This window comes from Lutra lutra, chromosome 2 (genome assembly GCF_902655055.1).
Source record: "Lutra lutra chromosome 2, mLutLut1.2, whole genome shotgun sequence".
Classification (NCBI taxonomy): Eukaryota; Metazoa; Chordata; class Mammalia; order Carnivora; family Mustelidae; genus Lutra; species Lutra lutra.
In genome coordinates this window covers 106319784-106346498 of record NC_062279.1, presented here as the reverse complement: position 1 = coordinate 106346498, position 26715 = coordinate 106319784, and the positions used below count along the sequence as shown (strand labels likewise).

The following is a 26715-nucleotide window of genomic DNA, read 5'->3' as shown; positions in this document are numbered from 1 at the left end:
CTGTAGCAAACGACCCCAGGTTAGGGGTCAGTCAAATCTATAGGCCTGAGATCTGCTAAGCATATAGTGTCCACTAAGGAAGGGGGGAAACCACATGAAGTACAAGGAGGCCTCGATATGAAGTCCACTCTTCAGTTCTGTGGCCTTAGGAAATGTGTAAAACCTCCGGGTCTCAGTGTTTCCTTTGTGAAACATAAGCAGAATTACCTGCCTCAAAGGGCAGGTGAGAGGATTAAACTGAACCAATGAGATGATGGAGCTGGGACTACAGAAGATATTAAATAAATGGTTTCTCTCTTACCCACAGATACCTGTGACTGTAATAATAATGTTCTGCTCAGAGTCAACCTTAAATGAGAGGAAGGTCTCTGTGGCGGGGGGTGGGGGGGACACTAAAATCTGTTTTATAGCTAAGAGAAATCTAAAACCCTATGTGAGCTTATTGAATATTCATATTTTTAAAAGCTTACCTCAAAATTTCATTTTACTTTTTTAAAAAGATTTCAGAGAGAGAGAGAGAGAGCAAGAGAGCACATGCACGGGCATGAGTGGGGGAACGAGCAGAGGGAGAGGGAGATAAGCAGACTCCCCTCTGAGTGGGGAGTCTAGCTTGGGGCTCGATCCCAGGAACCTGAGACCACAAATGAGCCAAAATCCAGAGTCAGTCACTGAACCAGTTGAGCTACCCAGGAGCCCTCAAATTTTTCATTTTTAAAAAATCTATTCTATTTCCACCTTAGGGGGAATCTAATGAATATATTTTGAACTAATTTTTTTTTAAACTTTCTACTCACGATCTACAACAAGGAGTAATACCATAGATATCCACAAGGAGCATGTTAGAAATGCAACAAAATCCACATTTTAACAAGGCCCCTAGCTGATCTATCGGCACATTGAAGTTTAAGAACTGGTTTAACACAGCGTATCTTCTCTCAAGTTAACTTTTATGTGTTTTGTGCTCTACCTATATACTTGCAATGCTATTCAAGAACTAGGCTTTTAAGACAAAAACTTTCATTCCTAAGTCTAGAACCAGGAGTATAAAGGGAAGAAAAGAAATTTAACTCCTCACCCTTCCATTAAATTGGCCCCACCCACAAAAGATTTAATTACTGAGGGGAGGGAAAAAAACCAACAAAAATATGTAAGTAACTTTGCTTTCTGAAACAAGAAGACAAAATGTCTTGTAAGCACTGAAACGTTGTATCAGTAGGAAGCATGCAATTTAAGTTTGTTAGTTTTCCAAGGAACTACATCTAAATCTATCTCTCTAGTAACATTCTTTTGTGGAATAAATGGTGGTAATTTGTAACTAATTTCTCCAGCATCTAAATTAGACTGAAATTTTTTCCAGAGAAATATTCACAACTTCACAGAATCTTCTAGTGTCTTTTTGCTATGTGTCACATCTTTTTAAAAAAGGACATAATTAAGAAAACAGCTGTGGATGACCACCATGACTGATGTACTGTTACATTATTTCTCTCATGCCTAGGAATGGGGCACTACAAGTAATTTGAAAATTTTATGTTAGGATGAATCTAAAGGTTTTACTTACCAAGCTCTTTGAGAGAAACTAGTTGGCCCTTTAATGTACTACTTGTCTTCCTATAATATAATTCTAGTTTATTGCTAACTAGTTCACTTAAAAAATGAAATATGAAATGTTGGAAGAGATCTTTCTTTACTGAATAAAGAGGGTAAACAGAGATACGTAACAGTATTCTTGATTGTTAGAACCAGGGTCCCCAGATAGGATCAAACAGATACAGATTAACTGCTTTTACCTGTTGGATCTCTCACTGGTTCCCAGTGCAAGTCACTGTCTTTTTCCCGGATCCATCCACAAAGCCCATGGTCAAAGTTACAACTGTGTATCAGAACACCTACAAGAAAATAACCAGAACAATGAGTAGACCACAATGGCACAATTTGTAAAAACAAACTTGTGAACTGGGATTATCGATCTGCATAAGTGTTCTCTTCTAGCCACACTTAACTATCTGACCAGAACTTCTCTCCATGAGATCAAAGGAAGATCACATGACTCCTTTCTTAGAACAATTGTGCATGTGTGTTCAGCTATAAAAATAGAACACAAAAATGTTGCCAAATTATGACCTTGTTACACCATCACTTACAAAACAGGATTTCCTCTTCACAAGTTAAGTGTGCTTTATTATTTTTTTTAAAAGATAATGATGATATATAATTATTTTCAATCAACAACTATATTACTACAGAGGAAACCAAGTTGTTTAAAAAAAAAAGTACACTTTTGTAACCGAACAATCTACAGTTTAAAATTCATTTTCAGGAAGTGGAAGGAAACAATAAAATGTCATCATCACATAGTAAAAATGTAAGTGTCTACCTGGATCATCCTTTGCTTCATCATCTGCACTGACTCCCCTTTCAATTTCAAATATTTCAAACAAGTCGTTTGAAGGCTGCCGTGGAACTGCAAGAGAGGGAGGTTTGGTTCGGGTGAGTATCGATAGACACCTGCCTTAACCAGGGCATCGTGGGAGAACACCTATGTATTTCACACATCTGGAAAAATCCAAAATATTTCATTACATGTCACATTAAGATTCATGATGTTTGTTCTATAGGTACTTATACTGAGTACAAATTTTAAACATGTTTTCCAAAGGTTTCTAAAATTCAATATAAAAATATATTAATAGGTCTTTATCAGGAAAATACATCTTAAAAGAGCTACCAATTTCTAGCAAAATATTCACCTTTGTCAAAATCTAGAATTTGTTTCTCTGAAAGATACACTATGACCTCTAAATGAAAGTGGTTTAACAGAAAATGCCTGCAGCTGCAGTGAATGGTTTGGCTTTCTAACCACAGCATCAACTCCCCACACAATGAAGGCTGCCACTGCTACACTTCATCTATAAATCTTACCTCAGCAGGGCTCCCCGGCTCCTTAAAGATCAAATCCAAACTTCCTGGTGCAGCATTCACAGCCCACCCCCCCAGAACACACACACACACACACTGTCCACACCATGCCATTCATTTTGTCTGACCCCATCCCTAGCTTGGGATCCTCTTGTTCCTACTAATTAACTTGTCAAACTTCCCCTCTTCATGCAAGACCCCAATGTAAATATCATGCCTGGCTGAAAACTTTGACACCCCTTGTAGGTGTCAAGGTGAATTAAATCCTTCCCCCTTGCACTCTCCAAAGGCTCATGGGCACACATCTCTTACACTCTTCTACAGAGAACTGCAGTTATTCACATACATGTGTGTGTGTCCCTCTGCTAGCTTCTGAGGTCCTGGAGGGCATCAGCCATGCCTTATTCATGTGGCATTTCCAACGTTTGACCTGGTGACAGGCCCTCAATGTATTTACTGCACAGAGGTGAAAATCTTATTTTGTCAACCCTTTTCCTCACATGAGCCAACTGGAACAGAGCTTAAGAATCTACTTTTTAAAAAATGGAATCCCTTAAAACATTAGTTATTCAATGTATATTTGCCCCCCCCCTCCCATGCCAAGTACCATGGCAGTTGAGGGAGACAGCTAAAGGGGTGAACAAGACCAAGAAGGACCCGACCCTCCAGAGCTTGCATTCTAATCAGACAGGCAAACATTAGACCATGCTAAACATAAATCCACACTACAACTCTAAATGTTGATGAGGGCTGAGAAGAAAAAACACCAGAGGATGTCCTGAAGAGTAACTGGGTTGGAGGCTGGGGGTATGTGGGAATGTCAGTGAAGGGGAATTCCTGGCCAAATACCAGGGCTACTCCCTTTTCTTTGCCAGAACTTCATTAACTGTATTTTTTTATAAGGCAGGGAGTAAAAGATATCAAATGCCAAGGAACAGATATCAGTCAGAAGGGTTCTTTTTCAATACTATTTCTATTATTTTTGCAAGAATTTTTTAAAAATAACAATCCCATAATATTTGCACTGATTTTTTTTTTCTAGCTTCCCGCTTTTAAAAATTTTTCTTATGTTTCCAAAGTCCAAACACTGAAGACCCATCCCCTCCACACACAGATGCTCACATATACCTGGCCTGAAAGGGATAGGAGAAGAGAAGCTGGTCAACAGATAAGTTCTGGGGACACACTGTTGACACAGGTGTCCTGGGGTGAAGTAGCTGGCCACCTTCTTGTACACCCAAATGACTGACAGCAGTGACATCCATTTATAGCTTTTCTGGCTTCCTATAGGACTCTAAGATGGAGTCTGCCTCTTATTTGCTAGAAATATTATAAAGTTGTAGGCAAACATGCTTTGTTTCTCATGATACAGAGAAAGTTCAAAAAATTCTACAGAACAATCATTTTTTGCTCTCTTGTAACTTATACAAATTATCTCTCGATTGGAATATGGCTCAAATCTTATGGTACCATATGGTGGCGCTACCTTACGGCAGCTGGTCAGCCCCCTTTTTTCTAGCTGACTGTTAAATGGTAAACAGGTTCCTGCTGTAGAGGGGGAGGATTGTACAAAGGTCTCCTGGCACAAAGGGCCTGTTTTTTGTTTGTTGTTGTTCTTAGAAGCATCCTTATTACCGGGGATCTTAACACTGTAATACAGATATTACAACATGGGGATAACTTCCAGACACTGAAATAACACTTGTCACAGAAAGTTTGTAAGTAGCTGTCTTAGAAACATCTATGGTACAAGTGAACTCATCACCTCATTCTTTCTAGAATGGGAGTCACATGCAGTCAGTGCAGCTTGCATGCACATTAACACTGTTCCTTATGGTACTTGTAAGATGTATTCTTAGAAACCTCTGTACTACAAATACACTTAAATACTTCATGCTTATTTAGGGGGTATCACTTCCATCACCAACATAACACTGTGTGAACACAGCTTGCAAAGATCCTTCTTAAGGAACATAAGTGTACTTCAAAAAATTCATTGCATGCATTATACAATGAGGGTGACTTCCACTCACGATAATAAACTGGTCATAAAGGGAGATCAAGAGGAACCTCTCTACAGAAGCACCATGTAGACCAAGAGGGAAAGAATGTGAAAACTTCCAAGCAAAAAAAAAAAAAAAAGGTGTTGGGAGAGGGGGAAGAAGGAGTGTTTCAGGCAGCCATTACAAAGAAGGTGCTCAGAACATTTAGAGAAAGGCTTGCATGAAGCATGGAGGAAGGATGCTGAGAAATGGGGAAAGTGATATGGGATGAGGTTAAAGAGAAAGGAAGGGAGGAGATCACACATTTGGAAAACAGCAATTCAAAGAATGTGTCATCTAACAACGTGCAAAGTGCCAGATGTTTCATTAATTGTTCTTGGAAACCAAGTGACTAAAACTAACTTCAGGAGGAGCTGATCAAGCACACCTTCACTGCAGCTCATTGGGAAACATTCCAAGGAATTTAGAGACCTGATGTGCTCAGCAGCTATTAGTGCTTAAAATTCTGTGGCCTCTACTCTGTAACCCTGCCAGATTGTTCAACTATTTCTCCTTTCTCACACATACCACTATGGATCGCTAAGACTGTTCCACCTCAGTGTCAAGAGAAGGTTCACCACCTCACTCTCTGGTATATTTTATGTTTTATGTGAAAATACTAAGTGAAATAAGTAGTGGGAAAAAGTCATTCAAGCAGTATGATCTCAACTATGTACAAGAAAAACAAGCAAACAAAACAACGGACTAGAAACAAGAGTGGCAAAAACAACACGACCCCCCAAGCATATACGGTCAATTAACTTACAACAAAAAAGCCAAGAACATGCAATGGGGAAATGGCAGTCTCTTCAAGAAATGTTGTTGAGATGGGGGGGTTAAGGGGGTAGGAGAAGAACAAATGAAACAAGATGGGAGTGGGAGGGAGACAAACCATAAGTGACTCTTAATTTCACAAAACAATCTGAGGGTTGCTGGGGGAGAGGGGTTGGAAGAGGGTGGTGGGGTTATGGACATTGGGGAGGGTATGTGCTATGGTAAACCTGGTGATTCACAGACCTGTACCCCTGGGGATAAAAATGTATTATATGTTTATAAAAAATAAAATTTAAAAAATAATTAAAAAAAAAAAAAAGAAATGTTGAGGAAACTGGATGGCCACCAGCAAAAAAAAAAAAAAAAATGAAACTCGACCACTATCTTACATAACACACAAAAATGAACTCAAAATGGATTAAAGACTTGAATGTAAGATCTGAAACCATAAAACCGCTAGAAGAAAATACAGGCAGTAAGCTCCTTCACATTGGTCTTGACAGTCATTTTTTTGGATCTGATTCCAAAAGCAAAGGCAACAAAAGCAAAAATAAACAAGTAGGATAATATCAAACCAAAAAGCACAGCAAAGGAAACCATCACCAAAATGAAAAGGCCAGCTACTAACTAGAAAATAATTGCAAATCATAACTGGTAAGAGGTTACTATCCAAAATATATAAAGAACTCCTACTATTCAATAGCAAAAAAAAAAAAAAAAAGAGCAGACCAAATCAACGTATTTCCAAAGAAGACATACAGAGGCCAACGGGTACATGAAAAGGTGCTCAAGATCACCAGCCATCAGGGAAATGCAAATCAAAACCCTAATGAAGTATCACCTCACACCTGTTAGGACAGCTGCAATCAAAAAGACCAATAACAAGCGTTGGCAAGGATGTGGAGAAACCCTGGTGCATTGTTAAGGTGAATGCAAATTGGTACAGTCGCTATAGAAAACAGTATGGAAGTTCCACAAAAAAATTAAAACTAGAATTGCCACATCATCCAGCAATTCCACTCCTGGGTATTTATCTGAAGAAAATAAAAACAGGAATTCAAAAAGATATCAGCACTCTCATATTCATGGAGGCATTTTCCCCACAGCCCAGACCTGGAAACAGCCTAAGTGTCCACTGACAAATGAATGGATAAAGAAGATGTGGTCTGAGGGTGGTGGGGATATGGACATTGGGGAGGGTATGTGCTATGATGAGTGCTGTAAAATGTGTAAACCTGGCGATTCACAGACCTATACCCCTGGGGATAAAAATACGTTATATGTTTATTTTAAAAAATAAATAAAAAAAAAAAAGATGTGGTTGTATATGCACAGAGGAATATCATTCCTCTATAAAAAGAGATGAAATCTCACCTCTTGTGACAACAGTGGAAGGACCTTGAAGGTATTATGGTAAGTGAAATGAGTCAGAGTAAAATACCACAAGATCTGGCTCACGTGTGGAATCTTAAAAACGGAAACAAGCTCATAGATACAGAGAACAGACTGGTGGTTGCCAGAGGTAGGGGGTGAAGGGTGGGCAAGTGGGACTCTGAAGTTACAAACTCTCAGTTATCAAATAAGTAAGTTAGAGGGATATAATGTAGAGCATCGTGACTATAGCTAGTAATATTTCACTGCATATTTGAAAGTTGCTAACAGGATAAACCTTAAAAGTTCTCAACACAAGAGACGATTTTGTAACAAGGTATGATAGATGTTAACGAGTTATGGTAGTTATCATTTCAACATGCATACAAACATGAAATCATTGTGTTGTACACCTGAAACTAATACAAGGTAGTAGGTCAATAACTACTCAGTTAAAAAAATATATATATACCACTATGGTACTAATGGTGGTCTGAGTATTGGAAATGAAAGTGGTATTTTCCCATTCGTTTGGTTTGCCTTATCTTTATAAAAAAAAAAAAAATTTCTGTTGTGGAAAAAAAATTACCTAAAACATTGAAAGAAAAGAGTTCTGTGAGAACACATAGACTCCCTACCCCATAGCAACCATATATCTGTTAATTGTATTTCGATTGCTCATAGAGAACTTTTTTTTTTTTTTGAGAGAGAGAGAGAGTGAGAGAGGATGAATGGGAAAGTGGGATATAGGGAGAGGGAGAAGCAGATTCCTTGCTGAGCAGGGAGCCCAACGTGGGGCTTGATCCCAGGACCCCGGGACTATGACCTGAGCCTATGGTAGATGCCCAACCAACTGAGCCATTCAGGCCCCTCAAGGAAAACTCTGAATAGAGTCTTGATACCTGTTGTTAAATGTGAGGCTATAAAATTGAAATATGTTAGTGAATTTGGACATATTCTTTGGTTCAAGAGAACTATTTTAATCAATGTAGAAAATGTAATTAAAATAAATGACTAGTAGGGACACCTGGGTGGCTTACTCGTTAATCATCTGACTTTGGCTCAGGTCATGATCTCAGGTTCCTGGGATGGAGTCCCACACTGGGCTCCCGGCTCAGAGGGGAGCCTGCTTCTCCCTCTGCCTGTCACTCTCCCTGCTTGTGCTCTCTCTCTGACACATAAATAAATAAAAATCTTTTAGAAATAATAATAAAATACGAGTCTTGCCTAAATAACCAAGATAAACACTTGTACATGATTTTTGTCATTATTTTCCCTGCTTTGTATTTTAGCTAATAGTCACTTTAAATATGCAATATATCTATTTTATAAAAACAAACATATCTGATACTGTGTAGTAATTGGACCATTAATTCTTAGAATGGTATAGTGATTTTAAAAAGGATAGGAGAGGGGCACCTGGGTGGCTCAGTGGGTTAAAGCCTCTGCCTTTGGCTCAGGTCATGATCCCAGGGTCCTAGGATCGAGCCTCACATGAGACTCTCTGCTTGTCAGGGAGTCCGTTTCCTCCTCTCTCTGCCTGCTTCTTTGCCTACTTGTGATCTCTGTCTGTCAAATGAATAAATAAAATCTTAAAAAAAAAAAAAAGGATAGGAGAAATGCTACCAATAGAATTCCTCTATTGTCTGTCTATTCTCCCTCTATTCTATCCACTTTTTAATGCAGTCAAGAAACAGAATCCACTGGGTAGAAGGCACTGGGCTAAGAACTTATGAAGAAATGTGATTACTCTTGCCTCATGGGGTCTAGTTTCCAGAGGCAAAGACAGACTTCTAACAATTTCTCCAGGTAATGAATGTTTTAAAGACAAGTAGAGGAGGCTGTGTGAGCATGGGGGTGGGGCCTGGGGGCTGACTAAGCTAGCCTGGGGAGGACAGATGCATGAAGATCTCTGAGAGGTGATGCTCACAGCACCACAGGAAGGATGCGTTAATGTGAGCTAGTGCCCGGGAGAATGAAAGGGTGTGGAACTCAAAGATCCTTCTAGCTCTAGAGCTCACGGCAGGGGAGGCAGGGTGCGGGAGGAAGGGCACCAAGTGAAGCCAGAGACAGATGTGAACAGATTAAAGCCCTGTAGAGATTTGGGGCTTTGTTCTGGTAGAAGCTGGAAGCCTTTACAAGATCTCAGGTCAGGTGCAACATTCTGGCTATAGCGTGGAGAATGAACAGGAGGGAGGTGATAGTGGAGGTCAGAGAGCCATTATGACCAAATGAGCATAAACTAAAGAATGGTCAGATAGTCTTAGAAGATTCATTTCCTACATTTTTTCCTTCCATTGGCCAATGTTTTACCCACCAAAACATATCACTTGCCCAGTGCTGCTTAAGGCCTTCCGCATAAACTAAAACAAAGGGAAGGTGTAGGCATGAAGCGCGCAGACAGCTGGATAAAAATGGGACTGGACTATGCTTAGGGACCTGGTACTTTTCCCCTGTGGCTGGAGGGCCCTCGAGCCCGTGAGAAGAATTGGCCACATGAATAAGCAGGAAATCTCTTGAAAAAGACACTTTGACTCAGCATTTTCTATTAAATATATTTTCCCCAGGAACATAATATTAATATATAGCTTGTGTTCATAAATGAGGTTTCCCAAATAGTCAACAATACTTTTACCCAAAAAGCATTAAGAGTAAGCACAGTGAAGTAAAAGTAAATATTATCATACATCCCTCCCATCGCCAGACTTCTTCCGAAGAGTTAACCGTAGCAAAATGTAAGCACTGTTTATTAAAGGTAGCTTTGCAAATTCTGTTTCTGTTCCAGGGTGGCTACCTTGACATTACCCAGGCTAGTTCTGGCATTTGTTGTGAGACTAAAAGATTAAAGATAACACTGTCCTAAGTCATTTCTATGGTTAGGGCTTCGGTTCAGTGGAAGAGAATGGTGCATATGTAACTCTCAATAGTCTGAAGGCTCTTTCTGAAAGCAAAACCTAGGGGATTTTTAAAGACTACCGAGGGGGGATGAATCACTGGGGTTTTATGAGACAGTCTCCTGCTTCTCTCTCTCCACCCCCAGCCCTCTCTTTCCCTCTCCAGATGAAGAACATATGCCTTATAGCTTTAAATGACCAGAGAAAAGCAAATAAAAGGATTGGAAAGGAGTTTCTGAAATTTTCTTAACCACATTAGAGAAAATTCTTAGCCATATACTGATTACTAGTAAAAAGAAAAGGGTTTCTGGACTCCACAGATATAAGCCCTTGTCTGCCAAAGCTTTCATCCCATAGGAAGAATCTAAAATGTTCAAAAGATAGCCCTTTCGGCTGAAAGTAAAGAGCAGAGCTGGAAAAAATTAAATCTCTGGTGAAAGGTGGAACTGCTTCAGTATTCAGTAAGGAGCCCAATTTACATGGCTCACCTATTTCTCCTTTAATAAAATTTCAGAACAACTCACTGCCTAGGGCAATCCCAGGAGAAGAGACTATCTAAAAGAGAACACAACTTTTCCAGAGCCAAAGAACACCAGACAAGTTCTATTCTCTTTCCCTCTTCCAAAGCCAAGGAAACTGGAGGGTAGCCCTGCCAGGAGCACTCCAGAGCAGGTGAGGTGGGGAGGGGCGAGGAAACCCACCTGCTGTGCAGGACACTGTCAATGCCCTAAGACCAAAGAAATCACTTTAAAGGAAAAACAGCTATTATTTTTGGTATTTATCAGACACAGCCTGTAACATGTTTCCCACCTAGATAGACTCAATCTCTCAAAAGGCTGTTCTCACCATGTGCTGTCACCACAACTGTTCACCTAGTTACCATGAACACCTAAATGAAGCATGATATTCCAGTTATTTGGTAAAAATTAAAGGGCATGTGAAGTAGCTAGGTTTCCATTTGTATTTTCTCTGTTCACCCAACAGCTCACACTAGTAAATCGACTGGGTCCAAAAGGATCTGTTTAGCCAATAATAACATTAAAATATAATGAACCATAATAAAAAATACCATAAAAACATAGACTTGGAACCGAACATAAAATGGGGCTGTATTTTTATGAGTCAAGTAGGGAATGGTGTCATTACTCTATATGAATTCAACAACAGCAACAGAAGTGGTAACGGCTACCGTGTACTGAGTTCTTCCTACATGGTAAGAGTTTCATGTGCAACCACAACAGCTCAGTGAAGTAGATACTGTTATTATCCCCACTTACAGATGAGGAACCGAAGGTATAGGAAGATTCCGTAACAGGCCCCAAGTCACAGTGTGGCTACAAGCGCGATATTTTTCCTTACAACATTATCAACAAATGTGCATTCAACTTAAAAAATTTTTGATTTCTGACTTTGTCACGTTCACCAAGAATTCAATTTGTACCTTCCGGAGAGAGCTATTTTTTCTCTTACCAGCCACCATCAAATCAAATTAAATATAAATCTGAAATCTTGAAAGCTTTCAGGATTCACTGCGCCAGATCCTGACCTGTAAGCAGTGACAACTCACTCCTTCAAAATGCTAGCAGAAATGTAATCTACAGGGAGATGTTGGGCATCTTCTCGGGGTCCCTCTAGGCCTTGCTGTTTACGAGAAAGCAAACTAGTTTGAAGACCTTTTCACCCCTCAGCAGAAACAATCTTTTTACTCATTACCACACAGCAACAGAAAAGAGGTCCTGTTTTCATGACTAAGAACAATGTGATCACACCAGCCACAGACTATAAACTCCACAGAAGGAAGACAAGAGATGGAAAACATACACAGCCCAGCGGTGCAGCGATCAATAAAATGGAAAGTTTTCTTTTGACTGCCTGATACTCGGAATTTCAACACATTCTCAGGATCTAGAATAACAAAGGAGTAGGGAGTCTGGTTCTCTGATAAGGCCACTCCTAAGAGCACCTGACAGACGTTACATTATATTCTATAATCTTTATCTGGCAACACTTCCCTTCCTTATGTGACCCAGATGCTTCATACCACATTTTAGGCACAACTGCTACATCTGAAACACTCCACAGCTGGCCAGTTCTGTCTCCATTGGAGACACTGTTCTACTGGCTGGAACTACCATCAGGGCTTAGTGTGGAGTAAGCCTGCTACTCAGCGCAGTCCACAGATCAACGGCACTACCCGTGAGCTTGTCAGAAACGCAGAATCTCAGGTCCTATCCTAGACCCACTGAGTCAGAATTTTCACTTTAACACATTTCCATGTGACCTGTATACACACCAAGACAAAGAAGTACTTCCTTAGCAGGTCTGATTTAGTAAATGTGCGGTGCGGATTAAGAATCTACATCTTAAATAAGCACCCGAGGTTATGCTGGTTCAAACAAGTTGAACTGCTGACAAGTTGGAAAAAAATCTGCTTCCTCGTCCAAGTGGTATTACAGTCCTTGCAGTAATCTGAGCTTCCTAGCTCAAACTGGACATGTCTGACACTCGATTGTAAAGACCATTTTGAAAAGCTAAAAATAGAAGTTAATAAAATCTTTAATGCATTTTTAAAAGCCAGTATATTCTAATAAAATTAATGCGATTGAGAATCACAATTCCATGGGGTACTTTTTCAAAACACACAGCTCACTCTCTTCCTGGGGAGAGTGTGATTCTATGAGCGGTCTCTCCTAAGGAATCACTCCTAGAATGAATTACAGTGGCCAACAGCAGTGGGAATGAGAAGAGTAAACCTCACTGAGTGAGGACAATGAAAGGACAAGGAAAATCACCCCAAATACCATCAACTGGATATAGATTCACAAGCACTAATCTGCTCTTTTTTTCTTCCAAACATCCATATTCACCCAGACATACGGAGACATGTATTTTGCACCTGCTTGGGGCCAAATGGTATATACAGTTCTCTGCTTTCTTTTAACTTACCCTTTTTATAACATCAGTGTTTTCCCAAGACATTAAATATTTTTCAGAAAACACTGCTGCATAATATTTCATCGTATTGCTAGACTAGAAACGCATTTCCCCCTAAGTTCCTTTACTTCGGGTTCTACATAAAGCTTTTCTTATGTTCTTTGCTTTGGGATAGCTCCTACATGCTCTGATCCCAGACTTTTGTCTTTGGTGCTCAGTCTCTGACTTTTTAGCAATTCCCTAGAGCCTATCTCTGGTGTACAAATAGGCATCCTACCAATTAAATCTGCTTTTCTTGCCCTAAGTCTGCCCAGCGTCTTTCTGCTCTGAGACCCCCCGCCCCCACCAAGTTCTTCCAGAGTCCAAGATCAGCTCTCTGGTCTCAGAAACCATGCAGATGAGAGCTAATGCACAGAATATGTCCAAAGTCATGTATTGCATAAATAATAGAGGGGAGGATTAAAACTGGATCTTCTGGTTCAGTGTTTTCTCTCCTTAGCAGGAGTTAAAAACTCCTCAGTTTCACATGCCTCAACCCTATTTACCTAAATCATGCTCAAAATTTAGAGGTATATGAGAGTTTTCTAGAGAAACTTTGTTTTCAATGACTATACTAAGCTGTACTGGGGTAAGAAAAAGCTAAAATAACTTTGATCATTTGGGGACAAACTATCAGAATCAACAAGTTAAATATAGCTAGTTCAAGCATTCGAAGAATAACTTAGATTGAGGAAAAAGTTGATTCCAACATAAAATTTTATTTCATTCTATTCAATAAATATTTTTGAGTGCCTACTATGTGCCAGCCATTGTTTGTTTATTTTTTAAAGGTTTTATTTACTTGTCAGAGAGACAGAGAGGGCACAAGCAGGGGGGGTGGTAAGGCAGAAGGAGAAGCAGGCTCCCTGCTGAGCAGGGAGCCCAATGTGGGACTCCATCCCAGGACCCTGGGATCATGACCTGAGCTGAATGAAGGCAGACGCTTAACTGACTGAGCCACGAGGTATCCCTGTACCAGCCACTATGTGACTATTTCAGGGGAAAAATATCTGGGGAATTAATGCCTGCCCACAAATCTGCACTATAATATAGTTGGCAACAGAGGGAAATGATTTAGATTAGAAAAACATATTTAAAGAAATTCCGCTTACAGTCAATATTGGGTCAGATGTGACTGTTACCTATCTTTGGACCCTATCATTTGAGACAGATTTGAAAAATGAAGGATGTTCAAAGGCAACCCAAAAAGATTGCTAAGTGGTTGAAAAAACAGTCTTTCTAAGAAAAGGTTTAGGAAACAGAAATTACTGAGCCCAAATAAAAGACAGTTAAGTAATTTCTAGAGAGTATTCTTTGAATACATGGAGTATAGACAGGGTCTGGAAACACTGAGCAGCTGTGTCCATCAGCCACAATTACCTGACAGTACTGCACTGGTATAAACTATCATTTCAAGAATTTAGATTAAATACAAGAAAGAACATCTCAACAGTAAGATGTATTATTATGAGGGACTTTAGTCTCCCTTAGTGATTTGAGATATAACTGGAATGATTTCTTTAAAACCTTGGATGCCTGGGTATCTCAGTGGGTTAAGCCTCTGCCTTTAGCTCAGGTCATGATCTCACAGTCCTGGGATTGAGCCCCGCATCGGGCTCTCTGCTCAGCAGAGGGCCTGCTTTCCTCTCTCTCTCTCTCTCTCTCTCTCTTTCTGCCTGCCTCTCTGCCTACTTGTGATCTCTGTCAAATAAATAAGTAAAATATTAAAAAACAAAAAAACCAACCTCACACGGACATCACACTTGGGTTATTAACTGATGTTGGTTTAGATCAAAGTTTTTAGCCCCAAATTAAAATGTAAAAAGGCTGCATTATAATCATTCCATCTGGATTGCTTATTTGAAGTTTGATTTTTTTTTTTGGTGTTTTGAAACCCTTTCTTTTATATTAGCAAAAGGACAAAAATTCCAGCTTCATTGGTATTTTGTTTATACCTACAAGAAATGTTGTTTTAAGGGGCTGTTTCTTAAATCTTTCCACATTAAAAAATGAAAGGTGCATAACTTCATACAGGCCAACTTTCAAATAAAAAAAGTATAGAGCAAGAATTATTTGAGCTAGTCCCAGGAGTTAGGAAATATGTTTTTTGAGACATTATATTACACTGACATCATTTGCCTTCTCATTATCATCAAATTTTCAAATTTAATAATCCACTGAATAGAATGCCAATCTCTAAAAAGAAAAGAGGAAGAGGGAGAAGAAAGAGAGGGGAAAATGGTCGAAGCACCACAGTAAAAAAAATAAGGAACAATCAGAAAAGAATATTTTTAAATTCTTAAATATAGATTAAATGTGTTATATTAAACTAGCTTTTGTATGGAAAATCTGATTACATGATAATTTATTTTCAAATGCTATGAGTGATTTATTCATTCTTTTGTTCCACAAATGATGTTCAAGTGCCAATTATGTGCCAGGCATTACTCTAGGTCCTTGAGACACTCCAATGAACAAAACAAAGATCCCTGTCCTCAAAATATTGTATTCCAGTAGTGGATACAATGGACACAATAAGTAAGTAAATAACACGATACATTAGAAGGTGATAAATGGTATCAAAAAGAGAAAAGCAGTGGAGAGGTATACTGGTGGTGGCTGGTAGGGTCACAGTATGGAATACGGGCATCAGGGTGGTCTCCCTGGTAAGCTGACATTTGTGTAAAGAGGTGAGAGAGTGAGCCAAGCTGAAAGCCTGGGGAAGAGTGTCCCTGGAGAGGAAATGGTTGGAGCAAGAGTCCTAAGACAGGAGCAGTGAGGATGAGTGAGGAGGCTGGAGTAGATTCACCGAGGGCACAGCGTGAGATGAGATCCTGTAGGACTCTGTGAGACACCAGGTGGACTTACATCCATATGGAACCAAGCTCATGCTGAGGCACAGCTGTGAATGCTGACATCTCATTTCTGTTTTAAAAGATCTTAAAAGATCCCTCAAGTCACTGGATTGAGAGGGGACCATGGAGGGTCCAGAGTGGAAGCAGGGAGACCAGCCGAAGGCTCCTGTGCTGCAGGTCCATGGTTCCTCCCTTGTAATGCTGAAACCCAAAAGCTCGTTCTGTATCTCAACCAAATGGTTTTTGGTAGCCAGATGAGCATAAATAGTACTATGTTTCACTGTAGAAACATGAATCTGTTTCAGTATACGTATGTACCTTACTACTTTTCTAAACTCTGAAAAATTCCATATCCCACAACTCATGTGGATAAAGGAATTTGGACCTGTCCTCCCCAGGAAGAATGGCTTAGGTCAGGGAGGCAGCACAGGAGATGGTGAGAGGTGCTCCCACTCGAGACAGAACTTGAAGGTAACACCATTTCCATACAGATTACACTAAGAGTAGTTAGAGAGGACTCCAAGTTCTTTGGCCTTAGCTACTGGTAGAACAGAGGTGACATCTCCCGGGATGGGAAAAGCTGCAGGTAGAACGCGTTTGGGCTGACAATCAGAGTCTGTCAGAAATGCAGAGTCTGATACATATATTTGCATCTCACTGGAATGGGGGTGGGGGATACCTATACATATATTTGCATCTCACTGGAAACAGGCAGGGGAATACCTAAGTCTAGAGTTTGGGGAGAAGTCTGGGTTAGAGATGTATTTGTGTTATAATTTTTTTTTCTTGATTTCCTTTTCCTTGATTTTCCTGATTTCCTAAAATACCTTTAGTCCTTCCTCAGGGGGACGATACATAATTACACACATAACACACACATTATAAAGAAAAGCTGTATTTCACAAACTCTTCCATTAAACAAATATATATCTTTCAATGTAAAGAAAAATACAACTGAAGTATAGGGCAGTTTGGAGACTGCCCAACAGTGGCTGTCATTAACATCACCTGAACATTTAAATGAAATGAGGAGAGCCAAATTCTATTCTCAGACCCATGGAGAATAAGGATGGCTTAAAAAATTATTTTGCCAGAAGCAAGGAAAATACCAATGAAGAGATGGTGTTGAATGAAAATAGTTCTAAGGTTCCTTTCTGCTCTCACAGTTTGTCCTGAACTTGCTCAGCACAGTTTGGCCTGAATTCAAAACTTAGAGCCCTCCTGTATTCATAAAATATGCTATAATCACAAGACAGTAAATTAAGAAGTGTCCCAAATACCCTCATCCATGCAAACACTAAGCAGGGCTCCAGCTAAAGATGAACACGAACGGAATTGATATGGGGCAATAGTGTCTGGAGGCAGCAAAGCTATCTGTGACATGTGGCCACCTTGGCATCTGATCAAGAGACTTCTTTCCCAGGGCATGTCTTTAAGATCACACTCTCTTAGAATGAGAGCTCTCAAACATCGTGGGAACTCCATGTTTCCCCAGTCTTATCCTGCTCAATTCTATTGTTAAACTTTAATGTGACTTTTAATTCACATGTGTTGATATGAAGAGGAATGATGGAAAGAAAGACATACTTTTTTTTTTTTTAAGAGAGAGAACGAATGCCAGCCAAGTGGGGAGGGGCAGAGAGAGAGGGAGAGAGAATCCCAAGCAAACTCCATGCCCAACACAGAGTCTGACCCGGAGCTCCATCTCACAACCCTGAGATCATGACCTGAGCCAAAATCAGGAGTGGGATGCTTAACCTACTGAGCCACCCAGGTCCCCCAAGAAGGACATACTTTTTACAAAAAGAGAAAATATTAAAAGACTCAGAAACATGTTATCTCTATCACAGTGTATTTTTATCGTAAGTGGCCAAGTTTTTATGACCCTACCTTAAGGCAACAGAATAATATAATTATTTGCCATACTTTTCACCCAGGAACAGACATGATAAAGAGATGAAAACAAAACAAAGCAGAGGAGTAAGAAAGAAAGAGGCACTGCAGAGACAGCAAAGGAAAAGAAGGGAGGGTGGGGGAAAGGCAAAGAGGAGAAAGATTTAAAAATATCATTTTCAGGGCGCCTGGGTGGCTCAATTGGTTAAGCGTCTGCTTTCGGCTCAGGTCATGATCCCAGGGTCCTTGGGTTGAGCCCAGCTTCAGTCTCCCTGCTCAGTGGAGAGCCTGCTTCTCTCTATCCCTTTGCCTGCCACTCCCCCTGCATGTGCTCACTCTCTCGCTCTCATTCAAATAAATAAATAAAATCTTGAAAAAATACATTTTCAAATAAAACATATGTGTATGTGGGGCGCCCGGGTGGCTCAGCGGGTTAAAGCCTCTGCCTTCAGCTCAGGTCATGATCCCAGGACCCTGGGATCCAGCCCCGCGTTCAGGCTCTCTGCTCAGTAGGGAGCCTGCTTCCTCCTCTCTCTCTGCCTGCCTCTCTGCCTAATTGTGATCTCTGTCTGTCAAATAAATAAATAAAATCTTAAAAAAAATATATGTGCATGTGAAACATACTACTGGATCTACCGCTGGAATCCTCTAAAAATTACATTTATTGCCTAAAACATAAACAATTACAACTACATCAGAATTACGGAATTTCACTCTCTCTTTAAATGGACAAGGACCTAGAAGAGAAATTTGAGAGTCACATACAAGCAAAGAGAAGCTTCTTGTCTTTTAAAAATTCACAATGTCAGTGTTCTTTTCGCCTGTTAAAAAAAAAATTTGCACAAGAATTCAATATAAAGAGCGAAGTTTGTTTCCATCAGGGAGCCATGGGCAAAGAAGAAGAGGAGACAGGAGGAGTGAACGCAAAGGTGGCTAACAGCAAGCATGGTGACATGTGACAGGTAAATACAGGGAGAGTTTGCAAATTGTAAAATTACACATTTTGGTCCGCTAATAAGGGAACGACCTCTTCCTCCTTCAAAACTTGTTGCTTTACCTCTAGCCTCTACTTCTATGGGTGATACCATCCTTTACCCACTCACCCACTGAAAATCTGGGGGTCTCTGATGTTATCTAGCTCTAGTCCTCTAGATCCAACCACTGGACACAGCAAACACAAGGGACAGGTTTACTAGCAGGTTACTGCCTATGTGAGCCTGCTTCCTCCATCTGTGCCTTTGGTGTCCCTATGAACTCTAGTACCTAGTTATCCTCAAGCTCTTTGCCCCCACCCACCCCAAAACTTCCTTCCCCAAGCCTGACTGGATGCTCTAATCTCTCTCATTAACACAGTATCCCAGTTATCTTCTGGATGACTCTCTTTCCCACCAGATTATACTTTACCTGTTTTATCTTTGTAAATCCAATGCCTAATACAAGGCCTAGAATTCTAAAACACATTCAAAAGTATTTAATGATTAAATTTAGTTAAATTAAATTAAAAGTTAAATGGGATGCAATAATAGTTAGGTTTCCCATCTCTGAGAGTTTCTGAATAAATCTAAACATGTTAGGAGAAGTCTCACACTGGATAGGAAATGAGATCTACCATATGACTTCATGATATTCCTTCCATTTCTACATACACTGTGATTTGCCCAGTTTGCTTCCTTTTATACAGTTCTTTATAATATTTAACAATAAAGACATAGGACTTACACTTTGTACAGCTAATTCTTTTTGTGTTTCATTCTAATTCCAGGCATGGCCCATGATGGAAATGCCATTGTAAAGAGCTTATTAAGAACATGACAACACATAAGACCTTCAGTAGCCAAAGCAATCCTGAGAAAAAGAACAAAGCAAGAAGCACCATGCTTCCTGATTTCAAGCTCTACTATAAAGCTAAAGTCATCAAAACAGTATGATATTCACGTAAAAAAAGGTACGCAAATCAGTGGAACAAAATCAACAGTACAGAAGTAAACCCAAGCATGTAATGTCAACTAATATTTGACATGGGAGCCAAGAATACTCAATGGAGAAAAGACATTTAAATGGTTCTGGGACAATTGGATAGTCGCATGCTAAAGAGTGAAAGTAGACCCTTATTTTATTTTATTTTATTTATTTTTTTAAAGATTTTATTTATTTATTTGACAGACAGAGATCACAAGCAGGCAGAGGCAGGCAGAGAGAGAGGAAGGGAAGCAGGCTCCCCGCTGAGCAGAGAGCCCGACACGGGGCTCGATCCCCGGACCCTGGGACCACGACCCGAGCCGAAGGCAGAGGCTTAACCCACTGAGCCACCCAGGCGCCCCGACCCTTATTTTATATAACATAAATATATTAACTCAAAACTGATTCAAGACTTGACCATAAGGCCTCAAACCATGAAACTCCTAGAAGAAAAGATAGGAAAACACTCCTTGCTGTGGGACCTGCAATGAATTTTGGATAGGACACCTGAAGCACATGCAATAAAATAAAAAACAAACCAGCAAGTGGAACTACAACAAACAGGAAAGCTTCCGCACACGGCAAAAGAAACCATCGACAAGATGAGTGGACAACCTATGGAATGGAAAAAATATTTAAAGACAATATACCTGACATGCGGCTAATATCTAAAATACACAGGGAATTCATACAACGCAAGAGCAAAAAACCTCAACTAATTTGATTACAAATGGGCAGGGGACCATTTTGCAAAGAGGACACAGGTGGGCAACAGACGCATGAAAGAGGCTCAACATCACAAATAAGGAAACAAGGCCACAATGAGATACCACTTTGTGCCTGTTAGAATGGCCATGATCAAAAAGACAAGAGATAACAAATGCCGTCAAGGAGGTGCAGAAAAGAGAACCTTCGTGCCCTGTCCGTAGGAATGTAAATTAGTGCAGCCACCATGGAAAACTGGAGGTTCCTCAAAAAATTAAAACTGCAACTACCACATGATCCAGCAATTCCACTTCTAGGTATTTATCCAAAGGAAATGAAAATATGTCAAAGAGATAGTCCCATGGTCACTGCAGTATTATTTACAAAAGCCGTAACATGGAAACAACCTAAGTGTCCACCAATGGATGAGTGGATAAAGAAGGTCTGGTATAAATACCCAAAGGGATATATATGCAATTCAGCCTTAAAAAAGAAAATCCTGCTATCTGAGACAATGTGGATACACCTGAGGCATGATGCTAAGTGGAGTAAGTCAGAGAAAGACAAATACTATATGATCTCACATATTATATGTAAAATAAAAAAAAAAAAAACTTACAGAAAATGGTCAGAGTTGTGATTACCAAGGGTGGTGCTAACTTTTCTAGGACTTACTGAACACGTCTCCTCTGGGTTTCTGAGGATCTGTCTGTATCCTGTTGTCAACTGTGATCCATCGAGGAGAGGTGGTGACAACGGGCACTACGGGTGTCAGCTGGGTGCCTGTGCTTTCCGGGCTTGTGGCAGGTGGTGAAGTTCCGAGTTCTGTGAATGGGGGTGGGGTCGGCTCTGGCGTTGGCCTAGGTGCAGGTCTTGTTGTTGGCTTTGAAGTGGGCTTGTTGGTAATAACAGGAGGAATATATGGTGTCTTCAGAGGCCACCTAGTACCTCCAACATCAGGAATCCAGTTACTATGTCCTCCATCACCCTTTGAAATGGTACCGTTTCCCTTTGGTACATGAATTGGACCTGAAGGTTCAATCATGACTTTTGGAATATCTGAAAGAGTCAAAAGATTTAAATTAGTGTATAACCATCTCTCTCTAAAAGTCTGTGGCATCAAATTGTGAAAAACACATTAGAATATCTCATGCCAACTAGGCTTACTTTTCACATTTAGAATATTCCTCTACCCTAAGTCATGCTCTTTTCCAAATAACAACTATGCGTGTGTATGTATGGTATATATATACTCATATACACACATATCCATCCTGCGGATATATGCAAAAATTATGTTGGTATTTCTATAGTGGATATGTATTATTTACAACACAAAGAATTTCAAGTGTAATATGAAAAAAGACAACAATCCTTGAGATTTTTAGTATATGTGCTGCCGAAGCGAGCACTCCTTGAGATTTTTAAAATGTAGAAACATTCTACGGTTTTTAAAATATGAGAAATGTTTGTTCAGAATCTTTGTTAAGTGTCCCTAAGACACACATATATTATAAAATCATGTTTTGAATAATCTAAAGACTAATACTTTTCTCTTCCGTACTCTATATAAATTCAACTCATGCAAAATATGTTCATTAAGTATTCCATATATATTTTTTAAGATTTTTTAAAAGATTTTATTTATTTAGGCAGAGAGGCAGGCAGGTGTGTGGGGGGGAAGCAGGCTCCCCACTGAGCAGAGAGCCTGATGTGGACCTCAATCCCACGAACCTGAGATCATAACCTGAGCCAAAGGCAGAGGCTTAACCCACTGAGCGACCCAGGCGCCCAAAATGTTTTTTTTTTTTTTAGATTTTGTTTATCTGAGATAGAGAAAGAGAGGGTGAGCAAGAAAAAGAGAGCATGCGTTGGGGGCGGGGTGGCAGAGGGAGAAACAGGCTCCCCGCAGGGAGTCCAATGAGGGACTCAATCCCAGGACCCTGGGATCATGACCTGAAATGAAGGCAGACCATTAACTGACTGGGCCACCCTGGAGCCCCTTTATTTTTTAAGATTTTATTTATTTATTTGAGAGAGAGAGTAAGAGAGCACGAGCAGGAGGGGCAAAGGGAGAGGGAGAAAGAATCCCAAGCAAACTCGATGTTGACCGTGGAGCCAGACAAAGGGCTTGATCTCATGACCCCAGGATCATGACATGAGCAGAAACCAAGAGTCAGACACTTAACCGACTGTGCCACCCAGGTACCCTAATTGCTCTGTATATTTTTTAAGTTTGTTTGCTTTCCCCCTTATTAATTTATACAACTGCTTAAAAAAACCTTCAGAGGTCATCATGATTTTCTGTGGAGCCTTTTTCTGTGGTTATCTTCACCAAAAGGAATTAACATTTAATTTCCTGGAATGATATACTCCAGGCCTGGAGTATGACTACATGACCCTTCAAAAATCCTTTAAATCCTATGATTCTAAGGCTCATGATTTTCAGTAAATATTTTACTCCAAAACTTTAAAAATTATCTATTGTCATATGAAATGCATGCTAAATTATGGCCTTTAATCTGTACAACTTTCATCTTGGAGGTTATTTTTTTCATGTTTATCTACTAACATAGCCATATTCCAAACAGGGCAGGTAAGGATTTAAAAAGCAAAACTGTCCTAAATTTAGAGAAAATAAATATCAGAATGATTTTTTAATAAAACTAGGACACACAAAACAGAGGAACAAAAAACTGGTATATATCCAAATTTTCCCCTCTGTCTTTTTTTTTTTTTAAAGATTTTATTTATTTATTTGACAGAGAGAGATCACAAGAAGGCAGAGAGGCAGGCAGAGAGAGAGGAAGGGAAGCAGGCTCCCTGCTGAGCAGAGAGCCCGACGCGGGGCTCGATCTCAGGACCCTGAGATCATGACCTGAGCCGAAGGCAGCGGCTTAACCCACTGAGCCACCCAGGCGCCCCTCCCCTCTGTCTTAATGTAATGCTAATGACAAACATTTACTTCTGATTATAATAAAATCAAATTCTCAGGAAGAGCTCCATCATTTCTTGCCGGCCATATTGAGAGGTTTCAGCAAAGGAACTGAATGCTTTTAAGATTCAATGTATTACTGAGTCTTTAACTTTTTTAAAATACCTGAGCAAGTGATTTGCCTGTTTGCAGAAAATAAAGACTAACATTATTAGCTATAAAAAGTACTTTTTGGATAATTAATCTCGTTCTTCATCTTTCCCTGTAATGGCCTTCCTGTAATCCTGTATTTCCTGCTAGAAATCAGAGCCAGGAGAAAACCATTACTCACACACACAATTCAGTCCATCACCCTCGTATCCATCTTTACATTTACACTTGTAGGACCCGTGTACGTTGTAACATCGAGCAAAGCGGCTGCACTGATACTGACCGAGGGAGCATTCATCTATATCTGCATCAGGAAACGGGAAAAGAAGTTTATGTGTGAGAGCAGTATGATGACATCAAAGATATATAGAATTAAAAAAAAATTTTTTTTTGGAAGGTCCACGTAAAACCAGCAGATGAACGGAAGAAACGAAGTACATGTGCATCCAGAACTACCAAAAATGGTTGCATGGGTTTCTGTTCAGTGCACAGCCAGCAGCCTCCCCACCACCAACGTCCCAGTCACCACCCCAGTAACAGAGCTTCCCGCACCCCAGGAAGAAACAAAACAAAGTGATGCCTAAGGTTCGTTACCGTGACATTGGTATTTGCCTCCAATGTACATGAGGTCGAAGCCTTTATGACACTTGCAGACGTAGCTCCCAAAAGTGTTGACACACTGCCTAAAACGAGGGCAGGAGGCTCTTCCAGTAACACATTCATCAACATCTAGAAGCAGAAGTCAGCTGCGTCTTAGAAAGAACAGCAGCATGTTCAGGTGGAAAGGATTTTAAAACAAACGTCGAGAAACGGCTGCCTGGCACAGAGTGGCTCATCCTAAATGTTATCCGGCTGGTAGCCCCGAGGGGCTACGTAAATTCCCCATCTCCAAATTTCAACGCATCCTCCTAACCAGAGCTATCGTGTTCCCGCACCACCTCTCTGCCCAGACCACACCTGTATGCACTGGTTGCTCTGACTGGAAACATGAGGCATCCTTAACAATAGCCTGAACATCCTTAACAATTCCCATAACCCCAAATCATCGAGCCCAGTTAATCAGGTCTCATCTTCTCTTCACCCACTGCCACTACCCTACCTGCCATCTTCCACGTTAGACTGTGACAAGGGCCTCTGAACTGGTCTCTTCCCCACCAATCTCACCACCTCCAGAGGATTTCCAATCAACTGTCAAAATGATTTATTGCAACCTAAGATTGGAATATTAAAACTCCTCAACCGTTCTACTTGCTTTTTAAATTAAATCCCCATTCCTCAGGATGTCCATGAACACCCTGCACTATATCCTCCTAACTTAACCTACCAGTTATGTGTCAAGGCCCCGCCCCTCCTACTCAGTGTGCACGAAGCCACATGGGCCTGCTTTTCTTCCTACCCTCACACAGACCACCCCTGGTCTCTCTTACTGAGGTTCCCACACTGTTTCCACCTGCTTGGTGATTCTTCACACAGCTAGTGGTCCAGGTTTACTGCAGGACTTTCCTTGACCATTATTTTCTAAAAAACACCCTTTGTGTTTCCCTCTTAGTACCTCATATTAACATTGAGTATTGTTCGTAATTTTATTGGATATTTCTTTTCCCTCTTCCCTATTAGGGCAACAGCTTTGTGAGAATCAAAATCCTGTCTGCCTCGTCCACTACTATATATCCTAGCAGTTGTCACAGTGCTTGAAATACAGAAAGTACTAAATAAGTCTCTCTTGAATCACTGACTGCCTCTATTCATTGAGTACGTACTACATGCTAGGTACTCTGCTCAGCTCTTTGCAGACATAATGCATACAATGGTTGTATGTGGCATTACTCCCATTTTTTAAAATATTTTATTTATTTATTTGCCAGGGAGAGAGACAGAGCACAAGCAGGGGGAGCAGCAGAGGGAGAGGGAGAAGCAGGCTCTCCGCTGAGCAGGGAATCTGGTGTGGGGCTCCATCCCAGGATCCTAGGATCATGACCCGAGCCGAAGGCAGACATTTAACCGACTAAGCCACCGAGGCGCCCTGCATTACTTCCACTAAAGATGAAGAGACTCAAGCTCAAAGAAAGGAAGTCTCTTGCTTAAGGTTACCTATCAAGGACTTGGCCCCACTAGGTTTGAAATCAAAGCCTGGATTTAATCACAATCCTATACCGTCTCCCTAAACTAGGAGAAAACAAACCTAACTCTTTCGTGCAGTACGTACCATCTAGCCCAACCTATTCAGCTTCATCACTCACTGCTTCCTAACATTCTAGAACTACAGAGCTCTTCCACTTTCCCTGAATACTGTGCTCTTTTAAACTTCAGAGCCTTTGCACACGAGGTTTCCTCTAACTGAAGCTTCTTTCTGTCCCTCATTTTTAGGGAAACAAGGTTCTCATTATCCATTCAGAGAGAGGTCCTCTCCTGAGACATGTGCTGTCTCCTAAGGACAGCCAACTGCCTGAGGTAGGTAACTGCATCTCTTCCTTACTCCCATCACCTTTCACTTTCTCTTCTTATCCTGCAGGGGCTGCTGACAGAGATGCTTGAGTTTACAACTCACCCACACAGGTCCTCCCATCAGGAGCCAGCTGTAGGCCGGGAGAGGGGCACTGGCACCGTATCTGTCCTTTGACAACATCACAGCCATATTGACAGTTTGCCATGGAGCACGTCAGGGCACCTGGAAAGAGCATAACTGGCTGACACAGAGAGGCAGTGGACAAATTCTATAACCGAAATAACGGGTCTTTTTTTTTTTTTTTCAAACAATGAAGACAAAAAGGCCTCAATTATCCAACAGTCGCTATTCTTCATCTGGGGAAGATCTTTAATGCATTTAAAAGATGAAAAGACAAATATAAAACTTTATCTCTTATAGATTATCTAGAAATTTTTCTAGGAGCTAAGGAAAGTGAAGGATTGAGGTAATTTTCCAGATTACTCATGCTAAATTCTGGTCTTCACCTAAACATCCAATTAATTTTCTCAATCTCCCACTACATTTTTCTAGGGTCAATAGTTGACTCCCTACCAGATCATACAACATTAGAGGATTCTAACATCACTACTAAACGGTCTTAAACATGCATTCACCTAATTCTAAAGGTTCCATGTTAAATATGCAATGCTAAGTAAGATTAACTGAACTTACCAATAAAATATAACCCAGTTAGAGAGAGATAACTGAAAATTAACTAATTGATAACTCACTTAACAGATAACTCAGTGAAAAAAAAAATCAAGTCCTCGATTGTCAG

The 26715-nt window shown here is 40.3% G+C and overlaps 1 protein-coding gene across 4 annotated transcripts in view; it reads right to left on the bottom strand.

The window, feature by feature from the left end:
• The window catches only part of NPNT (nephronectin), a 76055-nt gene that overhangs the window by 9756 nt on the left and 39584 nt on the right, over window positions 1-26715 (bottom strand). For all 4 annotated transcript variants that reach the window (XM_047718142.1, XM_047718144.1, XM_047718143.1 and 1 more), the window contains 6 exons: window positions 26019-26138; window positions 24065-24199; window positions 23652-23774; window positions 21061-21444; window positions 2378-2464; window positions 1791-1889 (listed from right to left, as the gene is read on the bottom strand). In XM_047718142.1, coding sequence (XP_047574098.1) covers window positions 1791-1889; window positions 2378-2464; window positions 21061-21444; window positions 23652-23774; window positions 24065-24199; window positions 26019-26138 — 948 coding nt within the window. The remainder of the gene's footprint in view (window positions 1-1790; window positions 1890-2377; window positions 2465-21060; window positions 21445-23651; window positions 23775-24064; window positions 24200-26018; window positions 26139-26715) is intronic.